Source organism: Megalops cyprinoides, chromosome 2 (assembly GCF_013368585.1).
Source record: "Megalops cyprinoides isolate fMegCyp1 chromosome 2, fMegCyp1.pri, whole genome shotgun sequence".
Lineage (NCBI taxonomy): Eukaryota > Metazoa > Chordata > Actinopteri > Elopiformes > Megalopidae > Megalops > Megalops cyprinoides.
The window spans coordinates 32,492,973-32,506,807 of record NC_050584.1 but is presented as its reverse complement, the minus strand read 5'-3'; the positions used below and the strand labels follow the sequence as shown (position 1 = coordinate 32,506,807).

Below are 13,835 nucleotides of genomic sequence, written 5' to 3'. Positions count from 1 at the left end.
GGTTTAGAGACAGTAGATGCCACAGTACTGTAGGTAGTGAACTGTCTAGACAGGTGTGCTATCCCCCAAGTGCTATCAGGTATACTTCTGGTATGGCAATATGCATGTTCTGGAGGTAACTGGACTCTGTTTAGAAACCTCATCCTTCAAACAGGAGATTGTGGTTTCAAAAAATAAAGGTGTTTTACAACTTGCAGATGACTCTCTGATCCACTTTAACGTGCAAGATGTTCATTTATGGATGCATTCATGGCAGCTTTAACTGTGACTAAGAAAATGATTTTAAAGGGATGGTTTAACTCAAGGCTTAACCTTAAATCAGAAAGGCCACATTAGTACTTGGACTTTCTGGCACTACAGAGCTTTACAGCCAGAATCTATAGGGCTAGGATTTCTACATTGAACTCCTGGCTTCAGCAATAGTTACGGTCAAAACCAGTTATGAACTGTGCTGCTAGATATTTTAAGTAGGACCATATACTTTTTGTATGACTATGCACATATGACTGGAGTAATTTACACCTGGGAATTGTGTTTTTGTACATGATCTACTATCTACTGCGCATTTTTTTTGCTCTTAATAAGAATAATGCTTATGTTTTTTATCATTTGCAAACATTTTTAATATGGTTTATGGAAAAAAACAGGCATTTAAAAACTGCTTCATAACCAGTTTCCCTGTTCTCACAGGAACTGTATTATTTTGAAATGTAATCTGGTTGTTTTATCCAAACAAGACATTCATTGAAGACATCAACATAAGGCTGCTATCTTCTGAAAAGCAGGTGCAAGTACCTCTAATTTGGTGAGGAAAGCAAAACCATCATTCTCTGGTCTGGGCTGATTTTCTTAGCAGCCACCAGGAGATCCTGATACCTATAGGCAGGGGCACCTGGTGCACACAGTGACGAATACTGTGACAAGATGGGTTAGCACACAAACACACAAGCGTGCACGTGCGCTTACACACACACACACACACACACACACACACACACACACACACACACACACACACACACACACACACAGACACACACACACAGACACACACAGAGTCCACAGGGAAGACACTGGAAATTCATGTTCAAAGGCCAGTGATACCCTGAAAAGCTCAACATTCCTTCCACCTAGGATATGAATGTAAACGTGACACAAAAGGATCCTTCTGAAGCCAGGACTTCAAAGATTCCACATGCATTTTTACTCTTACTCGCAAGAGAGAAAGGGAGGTATATTTCAGGTTTTAACATCAGTCAAAAGAGATGGTTTACTAAAGCTAATTGTGTACATGGTCACACATGCCTTTTTTAAGTGCAGCTGTTTCAGCTCCTTAAAAAGCAGAGAAACAATATTACACCTTAACATTCCTGGTTTAGATGATTTAAAGATAGGTTTATATTTCTTTTGCCTTTAACAAAAACTAATCCAATACAATATTCTACATTTATTTAATTTGACTCAAAGATGAGTCAAATTAAATAAATAAAAATATTCATTTTTTGACATAGCCCTACTGTAAATACAACAGATCAATAAAAATCCTTAAATATAAACTGAACTTGTTGCTATCATTACAATATAAGGCCTTTTGAAACAAGACATATTAGGATTAAAAAGTTATGGTTCTAAATTTAATATGTACATGCATTAGCATGTTCCCTGGAGAAATGTTGTGTCTATGTTTCTGTTTAAAATCATATAAAGTTCAGACTACATTTACACAATGCTAGTTCTCTAGAGGTCCAAAGTACCCCTACCCCAAGACCAAGAAAAGAAGGTAACTACTATGCAACAACACATAAACCTCATTAAACGTCCCATGTTTCCTGGTTGACAAAACACGGAATGTAAGTAAGTTGGTAGAAAAGGCACTGGTCTACAGTACATGGGAAGTTGATTAGTATCCAAAATATAGTGTTAACAGCAGCGTGACAGGCCCGGTACAATGACAGTTGCTATGTTAAACTGGTTTTGTATTCTTAAGCAAGATACCAATCCAGCTGTTTGAATGGGTAATGTGTAAGTGAGGCACTTATTTGCTATGCAAACATGTTGTATCAATGAGATGGATTAACTATAATTAACTACTAATATAATGTATTAACAAGCTCAGATAACAGCACTTACAATACAATGCCCACACAAACGCAACTTCTTTTCCAGTGGGGCAGGGAGTGTTACAAGCCTTATATATGAGGGGGCTGAGGGGCCTTCTCCCTGGCTCACTACAAGGGTGCTTCTTTCAATCCCAGAGAAGCAGGGCTGGACTGCATAGAGAAACCAGCACTAGAGGAAAATCACACAGCTTCTTAATTCAATGCTATCCTGACTGCAGTTTATTTATCATGCTCATTTTGCTTGCTGGTTTTCCCAATATTCTCAGAGGGGGAATGGAATATTCTGCAGAGGTTAACAGAATTTTTTTGGTCCATTAATTTGTTACTCTGCCATTAAACATGTGGGAAAGTCTTCCTGTAGGAGATCAAAGGCAATTTATCAGGGGCACCGGTCAGATCAATTATCTGCCTGACCCTACTGTCCCACTTGTTCAAATCTACCATTCAGACAAATCTGGTTTCTTCAAAGGCACACAGTAATTAAACAGCCAAGTGTTTTCTCTCTGTGTCTCTGCTGATAAATGTCTGCCACTGAGCTCCTATGCACTGAAGAGCCTGGAATGACACAGCTGTGTTTCATGGGAAAAGGTTTCTTATAACCAGGTTGGCAGAGCCACCACTTTAGAATTACTACACAGCACCACAGCCGCCCGCATTCTTGAGCCCACACTGGAGCGACGGGCCCTGCCTTTCAGCCCAGCAGAGAAGAACAGTCATGTGTGACCAGGCACTTTGTCTTATCATTCTGAAATGACGTGGAGAAAGAGCAGATTCATTAAATTTCCAAACTCAACATTTGAAAGATAAGCAGTGCCTCATTCAGTCAGAAAGACCTGCCAATTAAGCATCCAATTCAGCAGCCATCATTTAAGATGACAGCAATATTTTCCTACCAGCCAGACAAAAGGAACCACTTAAACGCTGACCAGATTTGGTTCCTTTATCACAGCAGTACAGAATAGAGACTTCTTGTTAAGACTGGTAATGAAAGGACTGTTCTCCTCCTTTACTAACCACAAGTGTACAGATGTGACGATAAAGGAAACAACCATAACCAAACTCTTTAAATTATCACCACAGACAGCCTCAGGGCAGTCTTGCTGAACCAAATCACTATTTGGCAAATCAATAATCTCTGTATCACCACCATACTGCCATTTGTTCAGCGATACAGGCTACAAGAATTTTTTTTCCAAAAACTTTTACATAAAAACAAATAGCCCACTTTTCAGTGCAAGTCGAGGCATGATTATGATGTTTGTTTGTTAGCCTAGTGAGAGTTCAGCATCATCAGGAGGAAAGAACAGACAGTGTTAAGTGTGGAACAACACCTGTGAGCCAATAATGACATATTTAAGTGATTTGGGGTCAGCACACATATGTTACTGTGCATATTTACAGTCCCCTAAACTCCTTTCATGACAATCACTAAGTAAACTCCCCACTGCCCCCTAGTGGTCAGCTGGAGTTGCCTTACCGGCTTCTCTTTGAAGATCATCTGTCGGAGCCACCTGAAATCCAGGGGCTTAAAGGCAGAGAAAACGAAGAGCGAGTCTTTCTCGTAGCGCTCAGGCTTCTGGATGGCCCCCTCAGGATAGGTGATCCGTATGGTTGTCTTGGAGCCTACATCTTTCACAAACCCACTCACAGGGGCCTCGTTCAGCCTGCACAGGGAGTTGAACTGGCATGAAAAGGAATGCCACCAGCGAGGTACACGATATATACACAGCTGAAACAAGCTTCACATGTGTATGGACACTTTGCAAAATCAGAGCCTGTTGTCAGTACTGTACTCTGTCTGTGTTCTGTCAGACAGGAGAAAATGCACTCCATGCTGACTTCCGCATCTATGACGACAAGATGAGAATGCAGGTTGGAGAGGAAACATCATGAGTATGTATTGGTGGAGAGGACACAGGACAGGTGGTGCTTTTGGCCTTGGCCACATCCAACAAGCCTGGGGATGACTGTTTGACTTTTATTTGTTAGGGGCGTGGCAGGGGGCACCTGTACCTGCTGCACAGTGTTAGGAAAGCATGCAGGGAAACGCTCCCAAGGACAGAACCTGGAAGAGTGGTCCGAGCTGCTTTCCATCACACACATTGACACAACAAGTGATGTGTCCTAGCGCAGCACCTAAATTTTAGGAGATAATTCATATGAAGTCTCGTTGTCATATAATTTTTTAATCACTGTCCAGAGTCCACAAACTTCGAGTCACTAAATAGCACAAAAAGTTTTAGAGTGATTCCATAACATGTATTTTTTTCAAGTTAATCTTATAATACTGTATTGTATACTGTAATACTTTTTTAATTCCTTTCAATAATTATTTGGGACAAGGTCACTCACTGTTACATAAATCTCTGCAGTATGAAGGCATGAGGAAAAAGATGAAAGACCATGAAAGCCAAAGTAAAGGATTACAGTGAGATGCTCAGGAAGTCCAAGAATGACAGACGCAAACAACTGATTAGATAATTCCAAGCACTGTGTTCCAAGTATTCAGTCCTGAGAAGACCCTGGAGGACTTGCCAAGGGGACGTAGACCAGTATATCTGTCGTGGCTGGACAGTGGTGCTCTCATCTGAGGTCTGGGGTGGGACACGGAGATTGTGCCAGAGGCCCAGAGAGGGCCAGCACGTGCTGAGAGGGAGCCTGCAGTTGGAGCCCGTCCTTCAGCGCTCATACTTACAGCCATGTGTTACCAGGCAGAACTGCGCAAGGGTGCCCCTAGCCAATTGGGGCCATCCCATCACTCCATCACACACTCACCAATTACTCCACAGAGGCCACTACATGCTCAAACAAACAGCCTGCAAACAGTAGGAGTAGACGGACTTTATACATTTTTAACAGAGTGTGATTGGGGACCATGTGTAATCAAAAAAGGGAATGTTGAAACCAAGCTGTTCAATGATATACTCCTCCTTTCCTTTGCTTATCCAGCTCAAGCATCGGAGGAACACTCGCCTCCGTCTGTGTCAAATGTGCCTGTTAGTTTTTTGCTCTACTCTTCTAACCTGGTTGAAAAAAGATTTGCGAAAGTGAACAGTTTATCTCACCTTACAATGACATCATACTCATCGATGTGGGAGCCTAAAGACTTGTTTGCAAGGATCCCTCCGTTCCCCACAATGATGCATCTTTTACAGGCCAGACTGATGGAGAGACAGAAAGAACAAAACAAAATCATTTTGATCAGGTAAAATATCATCACTTAAAATGCATACACCCAAATGTAAGCTTTAACACTGATGCCACCTTCTTTACAACATTATGGCTAAGCTTTGTACTGTACAGGAGAATCAGATCTTGATGCCCAATGCTTCAGGGTAAACAGACAACACCAGTTTTAGAGAATCTGAAGAAACGCTTGTGCTCCATGGAGAGGGATGTAGAGAGGAATGAACTCCTGTGAACAAGGTCAAAGTGGCCTAGTGTGTGGGTCACATCAGCCTCCCTATCTATCTCTGTCCACAGCCCGGCCTGGAGCCATCAACAGGACATATTTACCAGAGCAGCAGGGGCCACTTGTTTACAGAAAGCCTGGGTTACAACTAAACTTCCCACATTAATCTTCCAATAAACATGGAAAAAAAGCATGACTGTGAATATGGAGCTGGGTTCAAGCATGTTGAGAATGGCAAGTCAGATCCTCTTCCCCAAGATGAAGATGGGGGTGGGCCAAGTGTTTGCACACAGATTACTGCAAGGTCGAAGGCCAAAAGACTGGCAGTGAGAAAGGAGCAGAGGCGAATGGTCTGATTGGCTAATTACCCTTCCAGTGACTCCTCAGCCTCTGAAATCTAGTAAAACATATCTTTGTAATGACTGGGGAAGAAGACAAATTAAGAGGCTGTTTGTCTGGAAAAATTTCACATAGAAATACTTTTTTATACTGTGGAGCTTTGAATGGGGAAGTCTGATACTTCCAGTAATCCCTCAAGAAAATAAAGATGAAGTGCTGTGTCAGATAGTGGAAAATCAGTGTGCCATAGCCAGCTCAAAATATTGTGGTCTTTATTGTTAAGCTAAGAATTTTATTTTGTGTACTGGACAATCTGGATACCAGGCATCAGAATTAGAGAGAAACTTAAAGAGAAAGAGAAACTTAAAAATGAGGAGAGTGGCTGAGGTAGACACCAGTTATGAATTTGCGATTGTTTGGGGGGGGGGGGGGCATATTTGCCCTGCAAGCCTATGGAATTTCCAGGTTAAGTAGACTGTACTTTCTTATGATAAATACTTGATAAATACTCTCTAAGTGGGAGAGCTTGTGAGGCCTTAAATCCCTACGCGTGGCTGTGAGCTGTGCAGTCTTTGATGTTGTAAATATCAGGTTCTTTCATGCTGTTCTTTCATGGAGTTGACTGGAGTGGGGTTCGCTCCTGCTCATTCAGACTCCAGCTAAAAGGCCAAACAATGGTCCTGGTTTCTTTGATATGATGATACTATATATGAGCCCTTTTCCCGGAGTGCAGAACATCTAGTGTTGCTGGCGGAGAGCAGTCCCTGTCCTTACTATTTCAATTGAATAACTAGAGGGAGGGGAGGGAGAGTGTGGGTTATAGCCTGTCTGTTAAAGTCATCTAGGTGTGTAACCTCACTCCAGATCAGCCCTGGCCATTTCAGAAACACATACCTGTCCAAATCAGAACCCAGCCCATACTTCTTTGTGGCTGCTAAAATAACATCTATGATCTTTTCTGAAGAGAGAACAGAGGAAAAAAATGTCAGTGAAAAAAATATCATGAAAACCTCTTTCAACACAATAAAGTTTAAAGCCTTAAGAGAAAATTCACCTAAGAAAAAAGAGGGTATAACATCTGTTGAGCTCATAAGGATATTATATTGCAGGCTGGGTGGGCTGACAGACCGTAGGTGAACACTTCTTCATGTTATCCCATTATCTGGAGATAAGGGGACAATGTGGTGAAAGCTGGACTTGAAACGCTCCCTAAGTGGGATAAATGAATCCACCTAAAGGCACTTTGGATAAAGACCATAAAAAACCTCAGTTAAGAATGTAATTTTTAAACAAGAACAACCTTCTGATAAAGCGAGCAATCCGTGGCCCTCTGGGAATTTGGTTACATCAGCAGCCAGCCGTACCGCAGGTTGGAGATGTTGAGATGTTCCACCATAGCAAACATTCCTGACCTTTTTTTGCAGGCTTCCACTATGGTCACGTATTTATTCCATGCTTTCTTGACATTTGTTGATGCGTTATTTTTTGTAAGGTTAATCTGAGGCATGAATATGTGGTTTATGTTATAATGGGGATCCAGACCTCTGTGTGACTGCAGGATAAAAAATACAGAACCCATTCTAGCCAAGGAGCATAATGTGAGGGAAACAACTCCAGAGACTTTAAACAGTATGTCTGTGGAAATATTATAAATGTGATATTTACAACACCAAACTGAATTGTTCAGCCCAAGGCTGAAGAGTGATGGCCTGGTTTACTTTTACTGCACAAACACACATCAGTATTTACCTTGATGTGAATAACTTTTTTTTTGGCTAATGTCATTTAAAACCAAATAAAATACCTCTGCAAAATGACCATTTAGAAATTATGAGTCATATGTTCCACATAGATCATCCCCATTTCAATATTAAATCAAGCCTCTCTGTGTTGGTGAATTGATACAGAGATGATAGGTGATGTAAGATGCTGGTGTCTGATTACTTAGTAGTAAGTAATAGTAGTTATAGATAGTATAGATAGTAGTTGCAAATATTTATTTCCCATGTCTTCAATAGCTGCATTCATTTATTTATGTCCCATTCACAGGATACCCCAGCTCGCAGATCTGTGCAAGGTATAAGTATCTCAATACTGTTGAAAATGACTGAAACTGCCATAGTCATACTGATGACAAAACTGTGACCCTTTTATAACCACATGACTTCCTATTTGATGATTCAGAAATGGGTCTCAGCCCCATATGAATGAGTTTCATGACTAATTACAGCATAGAGGAAATGATGGAAAATAGAAAGGCTGCAGTGTACATACACACCAGGCCAGATGGTTATTGGAAAGGAAAAGCCCCACTGTAGTTTCAGCCAAAACCATGAGCACAGATATCAAAATAGTGAAACACAAAACTCTCTCAGGCTACCAGGTCCAGGGGTGGGCACGTCGGCACCTCAGAGAGACCCTACTTAAACGGTGTCAAAGACTTCATAACAACAACGGGACATTTTCTTTACACAGCGTACATTTCTACTACAGACTACAAACTGTCGGGATACAGTGCAAATCACAGTGAACTGGATAAGAGATCATTCATCACAGAGATATTACTGGTTTGTTTCATTAAAAAGCTTCTTCTTCTGCGTCATCCAGTAAATGACTGTGAAGGCCTCAGAAGCGATTAAGTGTTTTAGCTCTCTGAGAATGGTTTTCAAGAGAGTCAGTGAGGCTTCTGTAATACATTGCAGTTCATGCCAGAAACCCACACATACAGACTCAAATCCAAAGCCACCTGCAATGCCACCCCCCCCCCCCCCCCCCCCCCAACACAAACACATACACACACACACACACACACAACACCCCCATCCTCCACAAAAAAATAGGCTAACATAGTGTGACATGTGTCTAGTGTGTCATTGTCTGCTGTGGAGCATCGAATATGACTGCATGAAAAGCTCACTCATTTAGAAAGATAAATCTGGAGCCCATAGAAGCTTTGAATCATGGTTAGATGTATTTTTTTAAATTAGCTAACATTTAAAATTTCAACAAAGTACACCTTTGAGGCCTTTGTGCCTCTCCCTCCCTTCTTATGTGTACTCCAAGGCTTGTGACATTCTTACCAGGAACAGGGCCGAGCCCCTTAAACATTACAGGATGTAGATAGCGGATGTATTATAACAAGACTGAGATGCTGGTCAGAGCAAAATGCCACAAATGAAAGCCTGCATCAGCTAAGAAGACTATGAGATGCAGACAGGGGGTTGATAATGCTTCTGCCCTCCCTACCTCTGACACAGTGCTTCCCTGATATCAGCTGTATAGCTTTTTTCCCTCTCTGATGATATCAGCAATGACTCAGCTATAGAACATTTTGACCATTCTAAGAGGCTTTTGGAATTAGCTGAAGGCAGCTGGAAAAGTAGGGTATTTCGTGTAAAAACACTGCAGCATTTGCTAGAAACTATCAAGCTAATTCATCAATTGATTCAAGTCAGAAAAAGTGAGATACTTAATGTAATTGGCCTCATACCTTGTAGGAATGATTAAGCCAGAGGCATAACCCTTGTAACTAAGGAAGAGAGCTAGCTTTATTCTGTTGGGAACATTTTATCTTACAAAATAGCACTGGAATGATACCACTTTTCACTTACAAAAATTGCTAGCAACCATGATTGTTCAGTTATTCACATGATATTAAGTTGCTTAACACCAAAAAGTAATTAAGTGCTCTTAGTGCCATATTTCCAAATTTTAGTTCTTCTATATGCAGTCTAGGACAAAAGGAACCATAACCCCAACTGCAAACCAATGTCTTTCTCTAGAGGAGGTCAACACACTGAAAAGATCTGATGAAACCTTTTCACCAGGGAGCAGCAACAGATACTGTCTTTGTCTATAGACAAAAGTAAAATGGAAAGGGCATATAAAAGTCATTCTGTTCCTTCTGAGTGTCCAGTTTGATGCATAAGCATATATCCAAAAAAAAGAGGTAGGCTGGACCATCCACACACTGCACACATTGTTCAGTTATGGGAGCACTGCACATCTCACCCTCAATGATTTCAGCAGAATGACATGAGGGCGCGTAAGGAAGTGCTTTAAAGAGAGAGTGCGATACAGTATGGAAGGGAAACACACAGCCAATGCCAACATATGAACACTCTCCCGTGACAATGAAAATAAAAATAAACTGGCAAATGAACCATTTTCTGTGGGTTACTTCTTTTTGCCTTTTGAAATCCTTTGTGGAGAACGCTTTTGAAAAATGACACGTAACACCTTACTGCATGACTACTGTTTAAAGGAATGCAAAACTGGTTCCATGATCCATGAAGAAAACAGAAGCCAGGTGCAATGTAAACATGGAGATCTCCTTTGGAAATCTTTACCTATAAATAGCAGTAGTCCCTTGACAAAATACAAAGGTTACATTCATAGACTATATGTTGTACATACCTGCACATAACTGTTCACTTTTGTGTATCTTGGAATGTGCTCACATTCAGCCAAGCTTTTCAAGCAAGTTGGTTATTATTTTCTTTACTTTGTTGTAATAGATACAGGAATTTGAAATGGAAACTAACTCCATACACTCCGTTGATACACATGGTAATCGGTCAGCCCAACTTTAGCGCCTTGCTACGGGTATCAGATAGAGCTACTCAATCAGGTCATATCTGAGAGCCACCATTTGTTGACATGTTCAAGAATGCTCCAGATTACAACCCTGAAATTATTAATACTCAGTATCTATATTAAGAAACTGAAAGCCAGGTGCAATGAAATTTAAGCAAGATGAGGGTGACAAGCTAGATATAATTCCAGTCCACAGAGACAGAGATATTCAGACTCATTTGGCTTTGCTGGCATGAATGGTACGCAGCACTACCAAATCATAAATCATGTTCTGTGACTGCATGATAGTCTCACACACTGTCACTTTCAAATGAAGAGTGGACCAAAAAGTGCAGGGATATAGCAAAGTTTTCAATTCTTACTGAGTAATCTAACCTTTTCCACACTGTTTTTTGAGGGTCACTATACCTTAATGGAATACAAACCTCTTTTAAGAAAAAGAGGAAAAACCTACAAGCAGTTCTAAAGGAAAGTACACTGTATTAATAAAGATACACACCAACTAAAGTTAAACCCCCACCCCCAGGTGGCATGGTTAGGGCTGCAGCGGTATAGAAATTTTCTTACCGTGGTATTTGAAGAATGCCACCTTGAGGTTTGCGGTAACACCGCAACCAAACCCCCCGTGTTTAATTATTCATTCATTTGACGTTACTTGTCCCTTAACCTTAAATAAAAGAATGCGTGTACTGTGGACGTGATCCTTTTCAAAACTGATAGAAAAAAGTGAGTTTTTGAAAATATCTGGATATGTGTAGACAAGACCACAGACCAAGCCAAAAGCTACATGGGGATGGCAGCACTCTCAGATAAGGGAGAAAAAAGCTGTTACGACGGTAATGGTGGTGACGGGCTCAACGCCGCGGTACACCTCCTAATACCGCGGTACTTGCAGTGAGAGGGACCCTGTTCTACATGAGGCTCAGCCTGGGTTCACTGCTCCTCTCCAATGAGCAGGACCCCCATTCTACCCGGGGATCAGACTAGGTTCCCTGTTCTACCCAGGGATTGGCCCTGGTATGAGGTTCACTGCTCTTCTCTTGAGACAGACCTTCTTTCTTTCTAAACACCTGCCATCATGAGGGGCAAACATTCCAGCCACCTTGAGTAGGTCCTGCTGGTTTTAGAGTTCAGCTTGCACCAATTGCCCCTGCCCCCTGTGTGCTCTGAGGCCCTGTATGGCTTATGGTCCTCTTCACACAGCAGAGAGCTCAAACACAAGCAGCTAATCTAATTCATTTTGCACAGAATGGCCCTGTCCTGTGTGTCTCCTCTCTGTTTCATCCTTTGCAAAATAAGCATAAGTAAAGATATTATAGTGTAATACTTAAACATAAGGACAATAGCAAAAAGTAACTCTTCTGCCCACTATAACCTATGGAGAGTCCCATGTAACATCTTATTTAGCAATAAATATGAGAGAATTATACTAGTCATTCTGGTCAACACAAACTGTTCTGGGAAAGGCGAGTTTAGCCTTCTCTTAGACAATACCCAATATTAGCTGTGATTCTGGAAAAGACAGACATCACCTGTGATTAAAACAGGGTATTCATATTCATATTCACACTTTGCCTGTAGTAGAATTTGTTGAGTAGTGCAAGCACAGGCCAGCAGGAATTAAAGAGGAATATACACAGACCCTTCAGAAGTTAACACATCAGCAAGAGTACTACGTTACAAAAATGTCACTAAACACTGCCCTCAGCATCTGTACAACTGTGGACATGTGCCTCAAGATGTCCCTGTTGGGGAGCTGGGCCAAATCACACTGCGCCTACCCAGCATGCAATGGAATGTGGGCTTTCACATAACAACATTAACTATTTCAAATTATTAGGCTAAAAAAACCTCCTGCAGCCCCAGAGTTTGCAGTCTCCTAGTACAAAATTGAAGAATATTATCAAAGTTGGCATTTATCAGAATTATTAAAACTTAATCTCTAAGTAGGAAAATAATGACCCAAAATCCTTACAAATGATAGTTATGCCAGAGTCCAGACTATTCCATACCTTGTGTTTTGAATCCAAATGGAGGTAAATAATTGCTGACTTTTGCTAGCCGCTTAAAATTCTGGTCCAGAAACATGGGGGCTGGTTTCACAAACCTGGAAGGGATAAAAAGAACATGGCACATGTTAATTTTAAAGAGCTAATTTAAATTGGTAATAATAATTATGGTTTGCAAATACAAAGTACCTTTCATATCATCTTAAACTGAATGGGGAATGGTTAAAACAACAAAACCTTAAACCTCTTATGGCCACAGGAGAAGATGAGGCAGAAGATGCGTTGATAAATCAGGACATGTTTTAAGGATTAAGGTTTTGTATTTCAGGTAATCCACAGTTTGCCTGTCTCTTGACTTGGAAATGAAGAACTGGCCCAGGGAAGTACCGACCTGATGTTAAGGAAGACATTAAGAAATGCAGCAGTATTCACTTGCCACTTTGTTCTCTAAACTGCATCTCTGACAGACTTCTGTGTTACAGGGTATGCCAGCTAGAAGAGCTCTTCTGACCATAAGGACTCCACAACCTACAGAAGAACAAGCCAGAGCATGTGGTGCTGAGACAGTCATCCTGTAGTGTCGTTCTGGCGACTCAGCCCCAGATTAGAACCTGAACATTTACAGGTCTTTTTAAAAGAGCTCAGAACGCCACTCATTCCTGCCTCGACCTCCCTCATAACGCCATGATAGGAGTCTGAGCCACAGGACTGTGAAAACATCGCATCCGTTCCACACCGTCAATCACTCGGCTCCCTCTCTTTCAGCACATAGGGACCCTCATCTGAAAGAGGACTGGCCGTACCTTCCCCCTAGAAAGCACTTTTTTCCATAACAGAGAAGCCAATACAAATTATTATTACTTCATATTTTACACTGCTGTATGCTGGAAATATTGCTTTACATTTGCCAACTATTTCCCTTTTTTCTGGACTTATTAAAATCCCCCAATATTATTTCAGTAACGTCCATACTATTTGTCTCTCCCCCTAGTTTGACCTCATCAGAAAATTGCTATCAGTGCCATCATCTAAGACAATTACATGAAAGAAAAAGCAAATATCCCAGAAGAGATACTTGGGGAACTCTACTTCATACACAACCAAGCTCAGACACAATTCCCTTTTATTATTCTCTTTCTGCTCAGTGTTGAAGCCAACATCAAATTCATTGCAATACAACACCTTTAATGACTGGAGATTAAGAATGTGACTCTACTCATAATCAAAGGCTTTTTGAGAATCCAAATACAGGGAGTCCTGTCTTCAAGTTTGTGTTACTGCAAAACATTATTACAACTGAAAAACCATTTCGTCAGAAAATCATTTTCCCCATTTAAAACCCATGCATTCAAGATCAGA

The 13,835-nt window shown here is 41.0% G+C and overlaps 1 protein-coding gene across 2 annotated transcripts in view; it reads right to left on the bottom strand.

The window, feature by feature from the left end:
• The window catches only part of LOC118772440 (CMP-N-acetylneuraminate-beta-1,4-galactoside alpha-2,3-sialyltransferase-like), a 75,989-nt gene that overhangs the window by 21,098 nt on the left and 41,056 nt on the right, over positions 1-13,835 (bottom strand). For both annotated transcript variants that reach the window (XM_036520765.1, XM_036520766.1), the window contains 4 exons: positions 12,480-12,574; positions 6,766-6,829; positions 5,186-5,281; positions 3,598-3,784 (listed from right to left, as the gene is read on the bottom strand). In XM_036520765.1, coding sequence (XP_036376658.1) covers positions 3,598-3,784; positions 5,186-5,281; positions 6,766-6,829; positions 12,480-12,574 — 442 coding nt within the window. The remainder of the gene's footprint in view (positions 1-3,597; positions 3,785-5,185; positions 5,282-6,765; positions 6,830-12,479; positions 12,575-13,835) is intronic.